Below are 23,830 nucleotides of genomic sequence, written 5' to 3'. Positions count from 1 at the left end.
AATATCCAATGCTCAGTATAGAGGAGCTGGTAATAAGACAGTCAATAAGATCACATCTTTTGACACTTTGATATTGATTTTATATTACTTTTCAATGACACAGCTAGAAACTGTTATCTGTTACTAACTGCAATATTGTGTACATTTTACCGAGGATGGGCTTCAAGTTGTTTCAGTGACTGAACTGGGTATTGGTTTGATAAATCCTGTTGTCTCTTCACTGTTTGGCTAATTGTCTTCTGGATTTGTCCATCTTATTGACTCGCAATTTTTTTCTCTCATTATTATAGTATTTATTGTTCTTATAACATTTATTGTTCACTTACAGCTTTTATAGTAAAGTGAGCCGGGATTGGGAAAATTTGACTGCATGTTACATAAACTTTTACAAATTGGTTCCATGGAACCCTTCAAAGTTTTTGTGCACAGATTCGCAATCTGGACAATGACAGATTGCTCAGGGAGACGGTCTGTTCTCCAAACACACAGGGCTTTTTGCTTGTAAATATGTTTAATGGACGACAGGCATTGATGTCTATGATTAAGCAGGAAGGACAAAGCGATGGGTTTTTCGCGAGACTACATAAGAAAGCTCCTGAGCTCAGCACATCGGCTGCAGCAATCCTTATCCACGTCTCCGGAACTGACCATTCGAATGCTCTCCTGGCCGACCTCCCATTTCCCACCCTCTATAAACTTAAGCTAGTCGAAAGCTCTGCTGCCCGGTATCTTAACGTGCACCATGTTCCGTTCACCCAACATTCCAGTGCTCTCCGACTTGAATTGGCTCTCGAACTGACAACACCACGTATTTCAAAATTGTCGTCCTGGTTTTCAAATCCCATCATGGCCTCACCCCTTCCTATCCCGGTGACCTCCTCCACACTAATAACCTTCTATGATCTCTGTGCTCCTCCAGTTCTGGCTTCTTTTGCATCCCTGATTCCCTTTGCTCCCACAGCAGTGACTGGGACTTCAATTGCCTCTACCTCAAGCTCAGGAATTCACTGCTTAACCATGGCTCTGTCTCTCTATCTCTCTCTCTCCTCCTTTAGGACATTCCTTAAATAAAATCTACCTCTTCATCCAAGCTTTTGGTTCAGTGCAAATGTCTCCTTTTGTGGTTTGTTGTCAAACTTTGTCTGATAACTCTCCTGGGAGAATTATTGTGTTAAAGATCTATAAATACATTTTACAAATTGCCTCCTGTAATGCTTAACCGTGTCAATGGCTGACGAGAGTTGCACGAAGCCTCAATCAGTTTCTGGCACTGTTAACACCAAGGGGGCGGCACGATAGCACAGTGGTTAGCACTGTTGCTTCACAGCACCAGGGACCATGGTTTGTTTCCGTCTTGGGTCACTGTCTGTGGGGAGTCTGCGCATTCTTCCCGTGTCTGCATGGGTTTCCTCTGGATGCTCCAGTTTCCTCCCACAAACCTGGACGACGCGTTGTTAGGTGAATTGGACATTCTGAATTCTCCCTCTGTGTTTTCGAACAGGCGCCAGAATGTGACGACTAGGGGCTTTTCGCAGGAACCTCACTGCAGTGTTACTGTAAGCCTACTTGTGACAATAATAAATATTATTACAGGAGGCAGCGTAGACTTTGAGCAGCCTCGAACAGCCGATGCATTTAACATGAGTTCAGGTCAACCTCTCTTCCAATGTCTTGCTTCTATTGTCTCTTTGCAAAGCGAGTCGATTGGGATGCAGCCATAACACAATGCTCCTTTAAAAAGCCGGTAATGTACTGAACAAAACAGTCAGTGCAGAGGAATTATGAATTACTTGTCGAAAAGGTAAATTGAGGGCCAGCATACTTACATCATCAAATCTGCCCATTGCCTGAAATTTTTTCATTTATTACCAATGCAAAAATGGTCATTTTCAAAAACTCCGTCAAAACATTCACTCCCCACTCCTTGAAATTCTTGCTGCAAACTTTAAGAAGTTACAAAATGTTTCCCCTATCCCTAATTTTCAATAAAAGAGAAGGTTTTGCGATCCCCTGGCCCCGGATCACTGTCCGTGAGGAGTTTGCACATTCTCCCCGTGGCTGCGTGGATCACACCCCCACAACCCAAAAAAATATACAGGTTATCTGGATTGGCCACGCTAAACTGCCCCTTAATTGGAACAAAAAATAATTGGGAACTCTAAATTTATTTTTAAAAATAGAGGGCTGGATTCTCCAAAAATGGGGCTATGTCCCCACGCCAACGTGAAAACGCTGGCGTTTCCCTCGACTGTCCTTTATAAAGTCAAGAGGTATTCCCCTACCTGCAGGGGGCTGGCAGGGCGCCGGACAGCTTCTCGCAGCTCTGCCTACGGATATGGGCCCCCGCACCTCCGGTCGGGAATACGCGCATGCGCACGGCGGCGGTCTGGAGCGGCCTCGCCGAACGCAATGGCAGACTCAGCCAGCGGACAGGCCATATGTGGTTAGAACCACGCCGTCAGGAACTTGGCCAGTTTTGCCCGGAGAATCTGTACTTGGCCCCCCCAGCCGCGCTGCATAACCAGCGCGCGAGCGGTTCTCTGGGGACCCGTGGGAGCGGCGCCAGCTACGATTTCCGCGTAAAGATCGCTGCTCCGACCCCGCGGCAAACGCGATTTCAGCGCGCGGCTGCGGAGAATCCAGCCCAGAATGTTTTAAATGAGAAACTCTGGAATGTCAGCTAAATTTAGGCAAGTATTCGTACTTGTTAAAAAAAACAAGAGTGCTAAATTTATCACATACATTGAGATATCACGTGAGCAAAAGAATCATCCCACAGAAAAACTTTAAAGTTAATTCAGTAGTGCATCTAAATACACAGCTAAACAGGTCACAAGAAAGAATAGGCCCTCAGATAATTGGGAGTTCAGCACACACAAATCACCTCTTTTGAATCAGTTTCAGATTTTCATAACACATTGTTTTAAATAAGACTTGGTATGAAATATTTATTGAATTTGGCTTAATTACTATGTTTTCATGCTGTTTCACTCCCTTTCAGGACATGCCAGGTTTCCACTCGTTACCTCGAATTACGTAATTGTCTAGTGCTTCTTGCATTCTCTCTAACGCTTCTGCACGAGTCGCTCCATACGTAACCAACTAAAATGGAAGAGAACAAATAGTTTTAAATAAGATGAAAGTACATGTCGTTAGTGAGGAACCAAAAGTTGAACAAAGTTATCCAACTATAAGTTATTCAATTGATACTCTGCACATTTGGAAGAGTCGAGTTTATCAACTTCCTATTCCACTTGAGAATCTTGAAACAAAGCAATGTCTGACATTAAGTGTGGCATTGTATACCTCCTTTTCATTTCTTTTCTTTTTTACAAACTTAGAGTACCCAATTAATTTTTTCCAATTAAGGGGCAATTTAGCCTGGCCAATCCACCTACCCTGCACACCTTTGGGTTGTGGGGGCGAAACCCACGCAAACACAGGGAGAATGTACAAACTCCACACGGACAGTGCCCCAGAGCTGGGATCGAACCTGGGACCTCAGCGGCATGAGGCGACAGTGCTAACCACTGTGCCACCGTGCCGCCCCCTTACCTACTTTTATAATGGTTTCAAATTGTGTCAGTGTCGGCCCGAGTTCGGTGGTAACTCTAGACTGGATTTTACAGAGTGCCGTAGAGCGGTCTCTCCGAGTGTCAAGCTCGGCGGGCATTGGTGGAGGGGTGAGTGCAACATACGAGGAGAAGATAAACTTGGGGAGGGGTGATATAGGCCGAGGAAGTTCATTAAGAAGGGACACCCCTTCCCCCTGCACACCACCACTGCATGCTGGGTAAACTATCAAACTGGATAATTGACGTGGGCCTCTTACGCTACCGGTTAAATCCCAGCCTGGCAGGATGAGGCCCCTGAATGGAAATTAATTACCCACTTGAAGGCCCAAATTGACTCAGTGGCAGGCCATCCAACACCGCCCCCCCCACCACTGCTGATGAAACTGTGGTTGAGGCGGGGACCGGCAGAAAGCAGGATTTTAGGTGCCCTCTTACATTCAGCCCTTTGATTCAGGAGGTTCACCGGCGGGGGTTCACCCCCCCCCCCCCTCCATTGGGTTCAGTTCACCCCCCCCCCCTCCAATGAAGTAGTGGGAATCGCACCTCAGAATTCCAGGAACCTAATTTTTATATATTAGCAAGCATTCTCCTTTTTAAAAATAAATTTAGAGTACCCAATTCATTTTTTCCAATTAAGGGGCAATTTAGCGTGGCCAATCCACCTATCTGCACATCTTTGGGTTGTGGGGCCGAAACCCACGCAGACACGGGGAGAATGTGCAAACTCCACACGGACAGTGACCCAGAGCCGGGATCGAACCTGGGACCTCGGCGCTGTGAGGCTGCAGTGATAACCACTGTGCCACCGTGCCGCCCTCTTTTAGTTTCAAACACAGGCCAGGATCATAAAGACAGAATCATTTTAAGCTGCCATTGCATGCCAATGAATCAGATCGGTGGATGAGGGCCAAGTTACCTGGTGTAGTTTTGGAACAAATGCCTCGTTACAGGGGAGCTCCGTTCGCTGCCTGCACAGCTATACTGCCCTACTCTGTGACATCATTGCAACCTCACAGTGAATTTAATTGCACTTGTCAATAGAGCGACAAAATGCTTTTGTTGGAAATGTATTGGCAAAGCTTATTTGGAAGATAATTTGCCACATTCCTGGTACACTGGAATTAAGGCGGCTTGATATTTCCGATTTCATTTTAAATGACTTTGTCCAAAGATGTACAGGTTCGGTGGATTGGCCATGATAAATTGCCCTTAGTGACCAAAACGGTTAGGAGGGATTATTGGGTTATAGGGGATAGGGTGGAAGTGAGGGCTTAAGTGGGTGCAGACTCGATGGGCCGAATGGCCTCCTTCTGCACTGTATGTTCTGTGTCTGGCTGATCTCTGCAGAAAATATAATGAAGAGCACTCGGGTGATTCTCTCATTCGGATAGCAAGGTGGTATCGACAGCCATCTTTGAAGGCACCTTGTAAGAGACACAGTGCTGAAAGAGACACGGCACCCATTCTTAAACAAAATACACTCATTAAAAAAAAAATACAGCAGTAAAAATGTACTAACTTTTGATATCATAGGATCATAATATATACTGATGTCGCTCCCTTCTTGAATGCCGCTGTCAATTCGCACCTAGTGAAGAAATAAAACTTCAGATTGATTGCAGCACTTGTACAAAACGCCCTAATATTTACATACAAATTAGAAAAATGCATGTATTATTGATACGCGTTATAATTATTACAGACAAACCTTTACCAGATGCTCATAAGGCTGTTGAGCATTTGAAGCGTTTTTATTAATTCAGCACCATGCACTACATATTTTGCAATATTCCCAGATACCCTTCACTCCAACAGTACAAGTTATTCATGTCATTCCCCCAGAGAGATGACTGTTTACACAGCTTTCTTCCATAATCTACTAGACATCTAGCCCATAGTCCCATTCAACAGTATTGCCACGGTGTATAGCGCAGGAGTTTGGTTTATCAAGAAAAACACGCTGGAAATTCTGGTTTCCTTCACTGTTTGACATCATTAGTGTTGTATTGGGGTTAGCTGTATGAAACATTTTTAAAATTAGCTGTTCCTGGGGCATAAGTATTTATTAAATTGCTCGCGTCAAGATAAAGACTTCAAAGTATTTAAAAACTAATCAAAAAATTCAAGACAGATAGAAACATCCCAGGGATCTGGAGAACAAAACGTGAGTCGGAGCTGCGGGAACAGCAGGGCTCCGAGAAACAACACTGTGACAAAATAAACGCACTCCTAGATCTTCACCGGAGAAGCAAACCCTCATAATAAACAGCAGCTGAACATCTGTTTGCAACGAGGCAGACACAAGATGGTCACTCAGATGCCGTTTTTTAAATATTTTGGTTTAGCGGATTGTCCGGGGTTGGGGGGGGGGGGGGGAGGGAGAACGGACGACTGCTGCAGTGGGAGCCGGCTACAAAGACGTCTTTATTTGCAATGCAGCTCAAGCGACTGAAGCCAGTTGGCAGAACTTGCAGGCTGGTGTGAAATCAGCGTAACTGGCTTATCCAGCACTTTGGCCCCTCGGTTCCACTTTCCAGTGTTTGCCGTTTGTCATTTACAAACAGATGTTCGTAAATTTGTCCAATGTTATTTGTACAATGGTGCACAGGAAAGTCCCCCTCGTCTGATCTATCCGGCTCTCCTCACTCAGTTACGCCACCGAGTGTACCGCAGGAGTAACCCCCCCCCCCCCCCCCCCCCCCCACATAGCCATGTCAGAGCCATTCAAAGAAATGCTCGATTGAAGGCAGCTCGGTTTCAGAACCCAATGTTCACTCTCCCGGCGTTTGTAAAATCACAAGCACGCCCCTGATTTCAACTCCTGGTGCCTGTTACTCGCTGCTCCGATTTATACACTTGGATGAAAGGTGGGCTGCAGGGTCAAAGTCAGGTGCATTTTTCCAAAAATGAATGAAAAATACCGTTCGACTGACGGCTACCGTGCAAAACAAATAGCACACATTCCATTATCGTAGCCGATGGCTTCCAGTTCAACTGGAACTTTCTCCTGATTGCGCAGAATTAGATATTTCCTTTTTATATATATATATATTTAGAGTACCCAGTTCATTTTTTCCAATTACGGGGCAATTTAGCACGGCCAATCCACCTAGCCTGCACATTGGATTGGATTGGATTTGTTTATTGTCAAGTGTACTGAGGTACAGTGAAAAGTATTTTTCTGCGAGCAGCTCAACAGATCATTCAGGTTGTGGGGGCGAAACGCACGCAGACACGGGGAGAATGGGCAAACACCACACGGGCAGTGACCCAGAGCCGGGATCGAACCTGGGACCTCGACGCCGTGTGGCAGCAGGGCTAACCACTGTGCCATCATGCTGCCTTGAGATGAGATATTTCTTCGCACAAAGGATTGTGAATGCTTGGAATTCTCAACCAGTAGCATAGTGGTTAGCATAATTGCTTCACAGCTCCAGGGCTCCAGGTTCGATTCCCGGCTTGGGTCACTGTCTACGTGGAGTCTGCATGTTCTCCCCGTGTGTGCGCAGGTTTCCTCCGGGTGCTCCGGTTTCCTCCCCCAGTCCAAAGATGTGCAGGTTAGGTGGATTGGTTATGCTTAATTGCCCTTAGTGTCCAAAATTGCCCTTAGTGTTGGATGGGGTTACTGGGTTATAGGGATAGGGTGGAGGTGTGGGCTTGGGTAGGGTGCTCTTTCCAAGAGCCGGTGCAGACTTGATGGGCTGAATGGCCTCCTTCTGCACTGTAAATTCTATGAGTACAGCAACTACTATGTCTATGTTCAGCCATTGAGCGTATCCAAGACAGACGTTAATAGCTTTTTGGGTACTAAGAGAATTAAGGGATATGCAGGATGGCGAAGGAGGGTGGGGTTAATGTACGAGATCAGAAACAATAGTGTTGAAAGGTGGAGCCGCCCTGAGGGGCCAAATGGCCCATTCCTGATCCTGCTTCTTATGGTCTTTCGATATAAAAACTACCTGTTTTACAGATGGTTTTGAGTGATGGGAACTATGGATCTGGATTTAATGGAGCGCACTGGTGAGGACTTTGGGTGGCGCACTGACCTGCATAAACGCAGGCGAGGCAGTGCATACCATTTCCACAATGGGTACAACTGATTCCCATTCGGTCTGTAGTGGGAATGAGTTGATGCGGGGAGCCTACCGTCTGGTAAATTAGGCTCATTAAAGAGTCACTTTGAAGTCATTATACCCGGGTCCACTGGGATTTAATGGTTCAGAGATTCTCCCAAACTTGCGTGGGTTTCCAGTGTCTCTCAAAGACCCCCTCAGCAGCTTCCCGTCTGGGGGGCCCTCATTCCAAGGCACTTTTGTGCCTGATCAAGGTGAATGGCATTGGGAATGGGGGGGGGGGGGAGGTACTCGCCCTTGTGTCTCACCTCCCCATCCCCACCCCCCACACTGTAAACACCAAGCTGACCTACTTGACTCTCTCCAGGGATCCCACGATGATCTCAGGAGAAGGCCTCACAATAGTAGCAGGGACTTCAAAGTGACTCTTTAATGAGCCTAAGTTACCAGACGGTAGGCTCCCCACATCAACTCATTCCCACTACAGACCGAATGGGAATCAGTTGTACCCATTGTGGAAATGGCTACCGCTCCTGGTGGCGCTGTCTGTACTGCAGAGTGCCCGGTCTCTGATGACTCCAAGCGGCTGGGAGTTCCCCCACCAATGGGCCCCGAGCCCCCAGGGAGGCCCAATGTTGCCCACATAAATGCTTGAGAGGCACAATTCAGTCAGACCTCATCCACTGAAGTGACGTGGGTCTCCCGCCAAACGGTGGGCAGGATCCACGTCAGGAACACTAAATCTACCTCATACAGTGGGAACGGGTCTAAATGAATGACTACACTTTCCTCGGATGCTATTCAGAAACAATTCTGTTTCACCTCTTTCCCATTCCTTCTTTGAATGTTCTGAAAGTGAAGCAGCAATAACATATTATCCCCAATAAGTGAATCAAGTATGTGGATAAATCACCTCAATGAATGCTGCTCAATTTAACATTTAACTTCAGAAGGGTTGAATAAAATTTACTGTTTAAATCTGATAGACATTGAATTCGCTGACATCAGTTTTCTAATTTCACAAACCAAAAATATTCACTATCAAATTCTGCTCCTCCTTCACATCCACAGAAATACAGAAAAATACATATTTGCAATTTGTTACAGGGATCAAACTCTCAGTGAATTTTTTAATATAACCTGCTCTCGCAGTTATCGTTGGAATATTGAATGGGCAGCACGGCGGCAAAGTGGGTTAGCACTGCTGCCTCACGGCGCCGAGGTCCCAGATTCGATCCCGGCTCTGGGTCACTGTCCATGTGGAGTTTGCACATTCGCCTCCGTGTCTGCATGGGTTTCGCCCCCACAAAAGATGTGCAGGGTAGGTGGATTGGCCACACTAAATTGCCCCTTAATTGGAAAAGGTTATTGGGTACTCAAATTTTTTTAAAAAAAATAAATGAAAATCATTGGAACATTGCAGGTGGTGCTATATAATGTGTGTAGTTCCTGCCTTGGGAGTGTTTGACAGGACAGAGGAAGCTTTACTCTATATCTAACCTGGGTTCTACTTCCCTTGGAACTATTTGATGGGATAATATAGCAGGAGCTTTACTCTTAACCCATGCTGAATCTCCGCGTGACGGTGTAGAGGAATTTTTATGCTGTATTTATTTATTTAATTAATTAATTCATGGGATTTGGTCCTTGCTGGCGAGGCCAGCATTAATATCCCCTTGAGAAGGTAGTAGTGAGCCGTCTTCTTCAACCGCTGCAGTCCATTTGGTGTTCCCAGGTATCAGCTTGCTCTTGTCTTTCTCGATGATTGTAGCGGTGGGTTTAGAAGGTGCTGTCAAGGGAGCCTTGGTGAGCTTGTTCAGTGCATCTTGTAGATGGTACACACGGCTACCACAATGCGTCAGTGATGGAGGGAGGGAATGTTTGTGGACTGGATGCCAATCAAGCGGGCTGCTTTGTCCTGGATAGTATCGGGTTTCTTGAGTGTTAGAGCTGCACCCTTCCAGGCAAATGGGTAGTTTTCTATTACACTCCTGACTTGTGCCTTGTAGATGGCTGACAGACAGGCTTTGGAGAGTCAGGAGGTGCGTTATTTGCTGCAGGATTCCTAGCCTCTGCCTTGCCCATGTAGCCACAGTGTAGATATGGCTGATCCAGTTCAGTTTCTGGTCAATGGCAAACCCCCCCAGGATATTGATTGTGGGGGATTCAGTGACCACAATGCCATTGAATGTCAAGGGGCAATGGTTAGATTCTCTCTTGTTGGAGATGGTCATTTACTGGTATTTGTGTGGTGTGAATATTACTTTCCACTTGTCAGCCCAAGCCTGGATGTTGTCCAGGTCCTGCTGCAGTTGGACATGGACTCGCTTCAGTATCTGAGTCGTCACAAATGTTGTTGACACTTTGCAGTCATCCGCAAACACTGACCGAATAATGGAAGAGAGGTCATTGATGAAGCAGCTGATGATGGTTGGGCCTAGGAACCACCCTGAGGAATTCCTGCAGTGATGTCCTGGAGCTGAGATGATTGACTTCCAACCACCACAACCATCTTCCTTTGTGCCGGGTATGACTCCAACCAGCGGAGAATTTTCCCCGATTCCCATTGAGTCCAGTTTAGCTGGGGCTCTTTGATGCCACACTCGGTCAAATGCTGCCTTGATATCAAGGGCAGCCACTCCCACCTCACCTGAAATTCAGCTCTTTTGTCCATGTTCGAAGCAAAGCTGTAATGAGGTCAGGAGCTGAGTTGCCCTGTCAGAACCCAAACTTATCATCAGTGAGCAGGATATTGCTGAGGACATGCTGTTTGATTGTGCTGTTGATTATGGCAGCACGGTGGCGCAGTGAGTAGCACTGCTGCCTCACGGCGCCGAGGTCCCAGGTTCGATCCCGGCTCTGGGTCACTGTCCGTGTGGAGTTTGCACATTCTCCCCGTGTTTGCGTGGGTTTCGCCCCCACAACCCAAAGATGTGCAGGCTAGGTGGATTGACCACGCTAAATTGCCCCTTAATTGGAAAAAATGAATTGGGTACTCTAAATTTTTATTAATTAAAAAAAAAAGATTGTGCTGTTGATCAATACTTTACTGATGACCAAGAGTAGACAGATGGGACACTAATTAGCTGGGTTGTTTTTGTCCTGTTTTTTATGTACGGGACATAATTTAGAAGTTTTCCACATTGCCGGGTAGATACCAATGTTTTAGCTGTACTGGAACAGCTTGGCTAGGGGTGCAGCTAGTTCTGGAGCATAGCTCTTCAGTGCTATTGCCGGAATATTGTGAGAGCCCATAGCCTTTGCAGTATCCAAGGCCTTCAGCTGTTTCCTGCTCTGACATGGAATGAATCGAATTTGCTGAAGACTGACGTCTGTAATTCTGAGAACCTCCGGAGTTGGATCATCCACTCGGCACTTCTGGCTGAAGATCGGTGCAGATCTTATCATTTTGCACTGATGTGCTGGATTCAACGATGGGAATATTCGTGGAGTCAGTCGCCTCTTCTAGTGAGTTGTTTAATTGTCCAACACCATTCACACTGGATGTGGAAGGACTTCAGAGCTTAGATCAGATTCATTGGTTGTGGAATCTATTGCTTGTTGCTTATGCTATTTGGCATGCAATATTGTCTTGCATTGCAGCTTCACCTCATTTTAAGGTATGCCTGGTGACCTCCTGTTGATCCCCTGGCTTGGTGGTAATGGTAGAGTGGGGAATATGCCAGGCCATGAGGTTACAGATTGTGATTTAATACAGTTCTGCTGCTGCTGACCCACAGTGTCTCATGGTTCCTCATGCCACACATGGTGGAGCGTATCCTCAATGTGAAGACAGGACTTTGTCTGCACAAGGACTGTGCGCGATCAAGGGATCAATCATAATTTTCTTGGATAATAAGAAAACTGGCCCATGTGACCTGGTGACCCTTAATCTGGAAGCAGTAGCAACAAGATGGAAGTTAAAAAGAGTGCTGTACTGTTCTATGTTCTATGTTAAGACGTGTGGCCAGTCACAAAGGACAGCTGAGAACTCAAAGAAGAGTTTCAAGCTGAGGAGCCGGAGAGTGAAGGGAGATCGGCGAACTGGTGCAGGTCAGTTTTTCTGTTTGCCTGAAAAGGGGACAGGAGCCCTTGGAGATACTGTATGAGCTGGCTATAAAGGTCTAAAACCTAGAAAGCTGTGTGAATAGCTACGAGACACCAAAGAGCTGGATTTTCCCAGAAGAAGCCAAACCATAAACCGGATTCTAGTTGATAGGTCGGTTGAAATAAACTCTGGAAAGTTCAGGGCTGTCGTGACTCGAAGAAGAAATGGTTCATAGGATTATGTTTTGCTGACGATAATCGCACCCGTGTAACAGGGGGTGAAGGCTGTTGTCAGATAGGATTCCTGGGCTCCCATGTCTATAAAGAACAGCATATTGTGCAACTATGTAATGTCATATATGTTGAAGGGGAATGCTTGTGGTTGTTTCAGAGAATGACTAGAGCGAGGGTAGGTCCGATCAAGGATAGTAGCGGGAGATTGTGTATTGAGTCTGAAGAGATAGGAGAGGTCTTGAACAAGTATTTTTCTTCAGTATTTACAAACGAGAGAGGCCATATTGTTGGAGAGGACAGTGTGAAACAGACTGATAAGCTCAAGGAGATACTTGTCAGGAAGGAAGATGTGTTGCGCGTTTTGAAAAACTTGAGGATAGACAAGTCCCCCGGGCCTGACGGGATATATCCAAGGATTTTATGGGAAGCAAGAAACGAAATTGCAGAGCCGTTGGCAATGATCTTTTCATCCTCGCTGTCAACAGGGGTGGTACCAGAGGATTGGAGAGTGGCGAATGTCGTGCCCCTGTTCAAAAAAGGGAATAGGGATAACCCTGGGAATTACAGGCCAGTTAGTCTTACTTCGGTGGTAGGCAAAGTAATGGAAAGGGTACTGAGGGATAGGATTTCTGAGCATCTGGAAAGACACTGCTTGATTAGGGATAGTCAGCACGGATTTGTGAGGGGTAGGTCTTGCCTTACAAGTCTTATTGACTTCTTTGAGGAGGTGACCAAGCATGTGGATGAAGGTAAAGCAGTGGATGTAGTGTACATGGATTTTAGTAAGGCATTTGATAAGGTTCCCCATTGTAGGCTTGTGCAGAAAGTAAGGAGGCATGGGATAGTGGGAAATTTGGCCAGTTGGATAACAAACTGGCTAACCGATAGAAGACAGAGTGGTGGTGGATGGCAAATATTCAGCCTGGAGCCCAGTTATCAGTGGCGTACCGCAGGGATCAGTTCTGGGTCCTCTGCTGTTTGTGATTTTCATTAACGACTTGGATGAGGGAGTTGAAGGGTGGGTCAGTAAATTTGCAGATGATACGAAGATTGGTGGAGTAGTGGATAGTGAGGAGGGCTGTTGTCGGCTTCAAAGAGACATAGATAGAATGCAGAGCTGGGCTGAGAAGTGGCAGATGGAGTTTAACCCTGACAAGTGTGAGGTTGTCCATTTTGGAAGGACAAATATGAATGCGGAATACAGGGTTAACGGTAGGGTTCTTGGCAATGTGGAGGAGCAGAGAGATCTTGGGGTCTATGTTCATAGATCTTTGAAAGTTGCCACTCAAGTGGATAGAGCTGTGAAGAAGGCCTATGGTGTGCTAGCATTCATTAGCAGAGGGACTGAATTTAAGAGCCGTGGGGTGATGATGCAGCTGTACAAAACCTTGGTCAGGCCACATTTGGAGTACTGTGTGCAGTTCTGGTCGCCTCATTTTAGGAAGGATGTGGAAGCTTTGGAAAAGGTGCAAAGGAGATTTACCAGGATGTTGCCTGGAATGGAGAGTAGGTCATACGAGGAAAGGTTGAGGGTGCTAGGCCTTTTCTCATTAGAACGGAGAAGGATGAGGGGAGACTTGATAGAGGTTTATAAGATGATTAGGGGAATAGATAGAGTAGACAGTCAGAGACTTTTTCCCCAGGTGGAACACGCCATTACAAGGGGACATAAATTTAAGATAAATGGTGGAAGATATAGAGGGGATGTCAGAGGTAGGTTCTTTACCCAGAGAGTAGTGGGGGCATGGAATGCACTGCCTGTGGAAGTAGTTGAGTCGGAAATGTTAGGGACCTTCAAGCGGCTATTGGATAGGTACATGGATTAGGGTAGAATAATGGAGTGTAGGTTAACTTCTTAAGGGCAGCACGGTAGCATTGTGGATAGCACAATTGCTTCACAGCTCCAGGGTCCCAAGTTCGATTTCGACTTGGGTCACTGTCTGCGTGGAGTCTGCACATCCTCCCCGTGACTGCGTGGGTTTCCTCCGGGTACTCCGGTTTCCTCCCACAGTCCAAAGATGTGCAGGTTGGGTGGATTGGCCATGAAAAATTGTCCAAAATTCTATGATTAACCTAGGACAAAAGTTCGGCGCAACATCGTGGGCCGAAGGGCCTGTTCTGTGCTGTATTTCTCTATCTATCTATCTCTATCCTTATCAGACTGGCTACTGAAAGCGAAATCTATCTTTCGATTTGAAGCATTCTTTGCTTGATGATTTATGTTTAATTAGCACTGGTTATAATAATAATAATCTTTATTGTCACAAGTGGGCTTACATTAACACTGCAATGAGGTTACTGTGAAAATCCCCTAGTCGCCACACTCCGGCGTCTGTTTGGGTACACGGAGGGAGAATTCAGAATGTTCAATTCATCTAACAGCGCGTCGTCCAGGTTTGTGGGAGGAAACCAGAGCACCCAGACGGCAGACACGGGAAGAACATGCAGACTCCGCACAGACAGTGTTTCAAGCCGGGAATCGAACCCGGGTCCCTGGCGCTGTGAAGCAACAGTGCTAACCACTGTGCTACCATGCCACTTAAGTAAAAGTTACAAAAAGTGAAATTTTGTTGGTAATTACTACATATTGGGACGATTCAATAAATGTAGCTATTTTGGTTAACGGTTCCCCCACGGGGATTGTAACTGTCTGAGTTACGGTACGGGCAACAGATTATATTTGGTCACTATAAACGATAGTGACTATTCGCCAGCGCTCCGATGTTATTGCTACCAACCTAGCTAACAGCCTGTGAAATTTCTCTTTTCAATGCAGATTTCTAACTTCCTGTACGACAATTCTTTAACACCGTAAAATGTATACCAGACACCATAAATTCGCTGGAAGGGTTTGAGATATGTACGCATCTTTTTTTTAAATATAAATTCAGAGTACCCAAGTATTTTTTTTCCAATTAAGGGGCAATTTAGCATGGCCAATCCACCTGACCTGCACATCTTTGGGATTCTGGGGGTGAAACCCATGCAGACATGGGGAGAATGTGCAGACATGATTGCATCTTACTAACCTTTATGCATTATTCATGCTCCCATTCTAAAATGTTTTCATCATGAAAAAGCAATATGGACTTTAAGCTCCTTTCTTCCCACCTCACTTACTAATATTTTTTTGAATTATTACGGTGTTCTGCAATACTTGCCATTGTTCTGTCAGTGAACACCAATTTTAGCTAACGGAAAATCCTGTCTAAGAAAACAAACATACCAAAAACAAGTGTGAGAGAGTAACTGCTTGGCTTACGCTAATAATTTGAGCTAAATTCCAAGATTTTAACAATACCTGCAACTAATGTTTAAAGCTCTTGCCATCGGGCAGCACGGTGGCGCAGTGGGTTAGCACTGCTGCCTCACGGCTCCGAGGACCCGGGTTCGATCCTGCCCCCGGGTCACTGTCCGTGTGGAGTTTGCACATTCTCCCCGTGTCTGCGTGGGTCTCACCCCCACAGCCCAAAGATGTGCAGGGTAGGTGGACAGGCCACGCTAAATTGCCCCTTAATTGGACAAATAAATCTACTGCCATGGCAAGGTCACCCCCATCTTCATTTTCAGCCCAGCTACCATAATAATCGCACAGTATTGAAACTTGCAAGAAAATACTTCATTCACAAACAGATACAAGCTCAAAAATAATCAAGTGAAGGGCCCACATGAAAGACTCTCACTGACTAATGGCGACACAGAAGATTGTCATAGACAAGTCCACAGTATGAACTGCACCCTCATTCCAGAGAGGAAAGAACCCGAGGCACAAATGCACCACAGTGAGTGATGCCACACAATTATTCTACGAGTCCTCCAAAATCATTCATCAGAAATGAAGCATAATGTGTGACTGAAAGATATCATGGGTGTGACATTTTGTTAGCAGGATGCTCTATGATTGGATAAACTGCTTCAGCGTTCTTAACGATCTGCATCTGGCCCACCTATTCACTGTAACCCCACGCTTCAACAAACAAGGAGGGAAGAACTGGAAATGACCGACAAGTTGCGAAAAAACTTAACTGTATCGTTCACTCAGCTACTTGTCAAAACGCCTCACGTGAAAAAGTGGTTGTCACGTTATTGATATAAAACAGAATGAAGATAACACAAGAGCAGAACAAATGTCAGATCCCACTCAACATAATCTGTTCAGCAATGTTCCAGAGCCTCAAGCGTAATTAAAAATTCTGCTTATCGGAACCCTGACAAGCAACGTGAAGCTATCAGGCATCTCCCCACCCTTCATTCTCTATTCACCTCTCCCCTAAGCACTACTCCCAGTCTGCCTTGTCTACCTGACAAGTGACAGAACAATCTGATTAAATCTTTGCAGGGGGAGGGAGCTTGCGGGCCTCCATGACAGGCCAAAAGTGATCACCATGGAGATGCATAATTACAGCTGCCAACAGCATCTACGATCCCGCTGGCATCAATCTGATTGCTCCCTGCAATAATGATAGACAAAGCTTAGTGTGCACTCCCTTACACCCAATCACGTTATCTGTTTCCTGCTCCATTTAGCTGACATGCAACATTCGCATAAGCAAATAACAGCAGTAAGCATAACATTTAAGGCATTTTAATTGTTTTTTTTTCCTTTATGCTGATGTCTTACAGGCGTAAGTGTTATTACATAAAACTCCTGCTGCAGCATTAATTGAAGGAGGATTTGGTGGGACAAGAACAGCAGGGGGTAGAATATGTCCATTATCACTTGTACTTTCAACAGGTTGCATGTTTTAAAAACTGCAAATTGCAAAAACTTGCAAGGGCAAAAGGTTTGACATCATTTTATCGAGTGGCAAATGGCGAATTTCCCGACGTTTTCCTTCTGAAAAAAGCAGCTGCCGCACGTTTCTCATTAATGCATTTTTCATAAATTAGAAAGCTTCTCCTCAAGCTTGAAGGTGCCGTGGACCTTCCACTACTGGTGCAATCAGAAAATAGCGCCCAGATTGTGGCCGGCACTGCGCCCATTTGGTGGGGTGATATCGTGACCAATTCTCTGAGCACATTCATTAGGATCAACCTGAAGGTGAATCAGCGCAATCAAGCAGTGTAATCGATCAAAATCACGAGAGCCCTAATAACCGTCTTACAGGTAATCAACTGGCCTGGTTAATCATCGTTATGAGGCAAGATGGTCATTTTTGAATTCTGAAAAATTCTAATTGCTTTTCTGTTACTATATCTGCTATGAATTCCCATTAATAGATTTTATCAAAGTTGTTCAGTAAATATTAATATTAACCCTTTCCTTGGAATGACAATTCAAACTCCTCAGCAGTGGAATTGCCATGAAGTGAACCATTCAGTAGCTTAGTGAACTCACTAATGATGAGCGCCAGAGCAGAGCAGAAAATGTGACTTCAACCGACTGCTGGTCAGGTGGCTCGGGCTGGATCAATGTGACCAGAGTGTTTTATTCTTCAACAGAATGTGAGCCCACTGGCTAGGCCAACATTTATCGCCCGTCGCAAACTGCCCTTGAGATGAGCTGAGTGGTGAGCTGAGTTCTTGAACCGCTTCAGTCCCTGAAGTGTAGGTACACCCACAGTGCTGTTAGGGAGGGAGTTGCAGGAATTTGATCCAGCGACGATGAAGGAACGGAGGTATATTTCCAAGTCACGATGGTGTGTGGCTCAGAGCGGAAACTTGGCGTTCCCATGGTGATTGTGTTCCCATGCATCTGCTGCCCTTGTATTGCTAGATGGCAGAGGTCGCAGAGGTTTGCAATGAAGCCTTGGTGAGATGCTGCAGTGTGCCTTGTAGATTGCACACACGGCTGCCACTGTGCGTCAGTGGTGGAGGGAGTGAATGTTTAAGATGCAATGCCAATTAGGTGGGCTGCATTCTCCTGGATGGTGTTGAGCTTTTTGAGTGTTGTTGGAGCTGCCCTCACCCAGGCAAGTCGGGTGTATTCCATTACACACCTGACTTGTGCCTTGTAGACGGTGGACAGGCTTTGGGGAGATAGGTGGTGAGTTACTCGCAGCAGGATTCCCAGCCTCTGACCTGCTCTTGAAGCCACAGTATTTATATGGGTAGTCCAGTTCAATGTTAATCCCCAGGATGTTGACTGTGGGGAATTCAATGCTGGTAATGCCATTGAATGTCAAGGGCCGATGGTTAGATCCTCTCTTGTAGGAGCTGTATTGCCTGGTGCTTGTGTTGCAGGAATATAACTTACGAGCCCAAGCCTGAATGTTGTCCAGGTTTGGCTGCCTTGGGAGATGAAGTGCTTCAGTGTCTGAGGAGTCACGAATAGTGCTGAACATTGTTCATTCAGTGAACATAGTCACTCCTGGCCTTATGATGGAAGAGAGGTCATTGATGAAGCAGCTGAAGATAGTTGGGCCTAGGACACATCCCTGAGTGATGCCCTAGAACGGAGATGATTGACCTCCAACCACCACAACCATCTTCATTTGTGCCAGGTATGACTCCAACCAACGGAGAGTTTTCCCCGGCTCCTTTTTGCCACTTGGACAAATGCTGCCTTGATGTCAAAGGCACTCTCACGTCACCTTTGGAATTCAGCTCTTTTGTCCACGTTTGAACCAAGGCTGTGTTGAGGTCAGGAGCTGAGTGACTCTGGCTGAACCCAAAGTGAGCGTAAGTGAAGAAGTTATTGCTAAGAGCCACTGACAGCACTGTCGATGACCCCTTTCATCACATTGCTGATAGGCGGTGGTAATTATCCGGCTTGGATTTGTCCTGCCCTTTGCGGACATGCCTGGGAAATGTTCCACATTGCTGGGTGGATGACAGCATTGTAGCTTACTGGAGCAGTTTGGCTAGAATGCAATATTGACTGGAATATGGTCAGAGCCCATAGCTTTTGAAGTTTCCAGCACCGTCAGCCATTTCTTGGTTTTCATGGAGAGATTGGAATTGACTGAAGACTGACAACTGGAGGTCGAGACGGGTCATCCACACGGCACGCCTAGCTGAAGATTGTTGCAAATGCCTTTCCTTTTGCACTGATGCGCTGGGCTCTCCCATTAGTGCGGATGGGGATATTGGTAGAACCCCCTCCTCCAGTGAGTTGTTTGATTGTCCACTGCCATCTACAACTGGATGTGGTAGGACTGCTGAGTTTAAGTCAGATCAGTTGGTTGTGGATCCGTTTTGTTTGTTGCAAACTCCTTTTGTTGTCTGGCGCGCAAGCAATCCTGTGTTGTAGCTTCACCAGATGGACACCTCATTCTCGGGTATGCCTGGTGCTGATCCTGGCATACCCCACTTCATTGAAGTAGGGTTGATCCCCGGCTTGGTGGTAGTGGTCGAGTGAGGGATATGCCAGGCCCTGAGGTTACAGATTGTGGGTGAATGCCATTCTGCCCCCGCTGATGGCCCACAGCACCTCACGGAAGCCCAGATTTGAATTGCTAGATCGGTTCAAAATCTATCTGATTTTCAGGGCGGCAGGTGGCACAATGGTTAGCATTGCTGCCTACAGTGCTGAGGACCCATGTTCGAATCCTGGCCCTGGTCTGTCCACGTGGAGTTTGCACATTCTCCCTGTGTCTGCGTGGTCCTACAACCCCCACAACCCAAAGATGTGCAGGGTAGATAGACTGGCCACGCTAAATTGCCCCTTAATTGGAAAAAAATAATAATTGGGTATTCACAATTTATTTTTTAAGAAATTATTGCAATCCTAAAAAACAAATCTATCTGATTTAGCGCAGTGGCGATCACTCGCTAACGTGTATGATTGTCCACTTAAGAAGCTCCGCATTACTGGTCAGGCTCCTTGCGTGGTTGATGAGCCCGATCCTAGAGCCGCATCTCCAACCTTGGCACACTTGGCGGGTGTTTCTGGGAGGTGGGATTGGTCCTTGGACTCGTGATCACTGGTATTCCTTTCTCAGGCTACTTTTCCGGGCCTCCTTCTAGCCACCGGGTGTTCTCAATGAATTGCGTCCCTTCAATTAGGGAGGTTCCTCGAAGTAGGTCTCTCTTGAGCAAAGATCTCGTAGGCATTCACGTCCATGTTGCATTTCTTGAGGTGAGCCTTCAGGGTGTCTTTGAAACGCTTCCTTTGCCCTTCGCTTGTTCTGGAGCCTTCCGTGAGCTACGTAAAGAAGATTTGCTTTGGCAGCCGGGATTCTGACATCCTGAGCACATGGCACGCCCTGCACAGTTGGTTTTGGATGATCATAGCCTCTACATTCTAGTGCTCTTTGCTCCTTCAAGGCCGCTGATGTTAGTACCCCTGTCCTCCCAGCTGAAGCATGGAATCAGTCTCAGACAGCATTGATGGTACCTCTTCAGGGCCTTGAGATGGCGTCTGGACGTAGTCCAAATTTCTGAACAATATAGAAGAGTGGGCAGGGAAGGGGGGGGGACACTTTCTTGTTCACGAAGATCTTGGTATCAGTAAGAATGTCGCGGTCCATAAGACCATAAGAAATAGAAACAGGAGTAGGCCATTCGGCCCCTCGTGGAAGATACGCTCAATGTGACAAGGATTATTCCGTAGTCACTCCGACCGATCCAGTCCTGGGCAGCTGCATCTACGGCAGGTAGATTGGTGAAGTGGACATCAAGGGGATCTGTCCTCACCACCTGCCGCAGACCTAGGCTAGCTGCTATATCCTTTATGACTTGGCCAGCTTGGTCAGTATGGTGCTACCGAGCCACTCTTAGCAAAGGGCATTGAAGCCCCCCCACCCAGAATACATTCTGCGCCCTTGCCACCCTCAGCATTTTCTCCAAGTGGTGTTCAACGTGGAATAACACTAATTCATCAGCTGAGGGGGTGGGTGGTAGGTGATAATGGGCAGGAGGTTTGCTTACCATGACTTCACAGCATCCGGGTACTGCCACGGTAACTCCCTCCCAACTATACACCACTGTGTTTCCACCACTGCCAGAGGGGTGGGTATACCAAGGGATGGTGGTGGTAGTGTCTGGGACATTGTCTGTAAGGTGTGATTCCTTGAGTATATCGGGCTGTTGCTTGACCAATGTTGCCGCAAGCCCCCAGCTGTTACTAAGGAGGACTTTGCAGGATTGACAAAGCTGGGGTTTTTTTTGTGTTGTTTTCGGTGCTTAGGTCACCACCAGGTGGCCTGTCCAGTTTCATTTTTCTGTAATGGGTTGACACAGCCGAATGGCTTGCTCGGCCCCTGGAGAGCATTTAGGAGTCAACCATCCTTTTGTGGTCCGCGAGTCACATATCGGCTGGAGCAGCTCAGGGCAGCAGATTTCCGTCCCTAAACAAGATGAGCGAACCAGTCGGGGTTTTGTGACAATTGATGGTAGTTTTACGATCACCGTTACTGAGACTAGTTTTATATTCTGGATTTTATGAATAGAATTTAAATTCCACCAGCTGCTTTGGTGGGGTTTGAGACCATGTCCCCAGAATAAAAATAATCTTTATTGTCACAAGTAGGCTTACATTAACACTGCAATGAAGTTACTGTGAAAAGCCCCTAGTCGCCACATTCCGGCGCCTGTTCTGGTACACTGCGGGAGAATTCAGAACGTCCAAAAAACCTAACAAGCACGTCTTTCGGGACTTGTGGGAGGAAACCGGAGCACCCGGGGGAAACCCACGCAGACACGGGGAGAACGTGCAGACTCCGCACAGACAGTGACCCAAGCCGGGAATCAAACCTGGGACCCTGATGCTGTGAAGCAACAATGCTACCATTGTGCTACCGTGACACCCAACAATAGCTGGGGCCTCTGGATTGGTAGTCCAGTGGCGTTACTGCGACACCACCATCTCCTCAATCTGATACAATTAAATGAATTACATATTTTCGACTCAAGGATGTATACAGCCAGTTTTGTGGGATGGGCCCTAGTGTGAGAGGCGGGTTCGTCTAACACCCTTGAAAGATTCCGTGGTTACTGGGCGCAATGCTGTTATGACTCAGTTAAGCCTAAAATTCCACGCCTTTTTACATGACTCAATTTGGTCCCACATAGGTTAAGCTGCAAGTTGGCCAAAAATAAAAACCTTGTGGTGATTCCAGAATTCAGATTCCTTTGGAAAGAACAATTCAAAGAGGAACGCGATTACTTCTGACGATCGTTATTCTTCAAACTGTGTGCAGCAGTTAGTACGAACACCTCCTCATTTAATCTAATTTAAATGGGGAAATAAGTAAAAGGAAAATATTGCGGATATGATTAAATCATTCATCTGATTAAAAAGCCATACCTGACTCGGGACAGTAAGGCAATTTCTCTTTGCAGAGATGCTACCACACGGGCTGAGTATTTTCCGCACGTTCTTTTTATTTTACATTTTATAATTAAATTAAGGGACTTTCTAATGTTTTTGCGTCTCACTGAGAAGTCAGTACTGATTTTCTTTGAATATATAAAGACAGCTGGGGTTTTCATCGAAGGCCACTCAGCAAACACCACAACACTCGAGATAACTTACATTGGGCACGTGCAGGGGCTCTCTGTACTGAGAGAGACGGCCAATCGACGGCAGTCCAAAAGATTTGTAGGGATCCTGGAAAAGCAGGTTCACACAAGAGAGAGAGGAAGTATTAACTTTCAGATAAAACACAGGAAGTGGGGTTAACTGTTCATGCAAGCTGAAGCCATTGACAGAGCTATTTTTGATTACTTAAGACATTAAATTACACTTGCACCCTTTTCTCCCCTGATTTTTATCACCAAGTAAACGGCCAATAAACACCTCTCCCATTCAGAAGATTTGCATCAGTTTCCTGATTAGCATAACAAGTTACAAAATTATTAGTGCGCCTTTAAAGAGGACAGAGCGAGCAGCAGCACAAAGCCTTCAGGATGTCATAGGCAATTAAACAAGGATCACTTTATGGATGGAAAAGAAGTAAAAGTTTGGGAAACTGGGGGAGGGGCCGCCATTGTCCAACATGCACCATTTAGCGCGCGCGATATCAAGAGGGCGCTTATTAATTTTATTTTCCCATTTAACGGTCAAGCAATTCTATCCAAGCTCCCAATCTATTAGATGGTAGGTATTTGTTACGAGCTGTGATACTGGCTCAGATTTACCTCTGCATACACTCTACATTCAATCGCCCAGCCATTGATGGGAATATCAGCTTGCTTGTAGCCAAGTGGGTAACCCTTGGCAACACGGATCATTTCTTGGACTAGGTCCAGGCCAGTGATACATTCGGTGACAGGATGCTCAACCTGCAAGGTCACAAATTGGCAGTCATTAAGGGAAAACAACGAAAGATGAAAATCTACACAAAGCTGGAAAATGTTAGCTCTCACTTGCCAAGGACAAGACTGTTGTTACCCCAGTCTTTGTTTCCCAGTTCATTAACAGTAAATAAAAACAAAAAATTAAAAACACACACAAGCAGTCCGCACCACGTCACACACAGCACAGAACACACACAAAACACAGTCACAAATCTCCCCACCACACGCACGCACACACACACACAAACAAAACGTCACATTCACTGCAGAGAATCCCCACTGTGCCGAACGAGGCCATTTAGCCCATTGAGTCAGCACCTATCTCTGAAGGAGCACTCTACCGAGGGCCTATTCCCCCACCCATCCGTAACGCCATCTAACCAGCAAATCTCAGGACACGAATGGGCAATTTTACCACGGCCAATCTACCTCACTTGCACATCTTTGGACTGTCGGAGGAAACCGGAGTACACGGATGAAACCCACGCAGACACAGGGAGATCGTGCAGACTCCACACAGTCACCCGATGTCAGAATTGAATCCGGGCCCCTGGTACTGTGATGCGGCAGTGCTAATCACTGCACCGCCCCATATGCACAACGCACTCTCTCTTACACACATGCACACAGTCCTCTCTCTTGCACACACACTCCACTCCATTCTCTCACACACACACTCCACTCTCATACACACACACACTCCTCTATTACGTGGACACA

At 46.2% G+C, this 23,830-nt stretch overlaps 1 protein-coding gene across 5 annotated transcripts in view; it reads right to left on the bottom strand.

The window, feature by feature from the left end:
• The window catches only part of pcca (propionyl-CoA carboxylase subunit alpha), a 399,162-nt gene that overhangs the window by 202,906 nt on the left and 172,426 nt on the right, over positions 1-23,830 (bottom strand). For all 5 annotated transcript variants that reach the window (XM_038817962.1, XM_038817964.1, XM_038817963.1 and 2 more), the window contains 4 exons: positions 22,952-23,095; positions 22,347-22,421; positions 5,095-5,163; positions 3,027-3,102 (listed from right to left, as the gene is read on the bottom strand). In XM_038817962.1, the coding sequence (XP_038673890.1) occupies positions 3,027-3,102; positions 5,095-5,163; positions 22,347-22,421; positions 22,952-23,095 (364 nt within the window). The remainder of the gene's footprint in view (positions 1-3,026; positions 3,103-5,094; positions 5,164-22,346; positions 22,422-22,951; positions 23,096-23,830) is intronic.

Source organism: Scyliorhinus canicula, chromosome 14, assembly GCF_902713615.1.
Source record: "Scyliorhinus canicula chromosome 14, sScyCan1.1, whole genome shotgun sequence".
NCBI classification, from domain to species: Eukaryota; Metazoa; Chordata; class Chondrichthyes; order Carcharhiniformes; family Scyliorhinidae; genus Scyliorhinus; species Scyliorhinus canicula.
The sequence above is the reverse complement of the archived record's forward strand: the minus strand, read 5'-3'. Positions and strand labels throughout refer to the sequence as shown.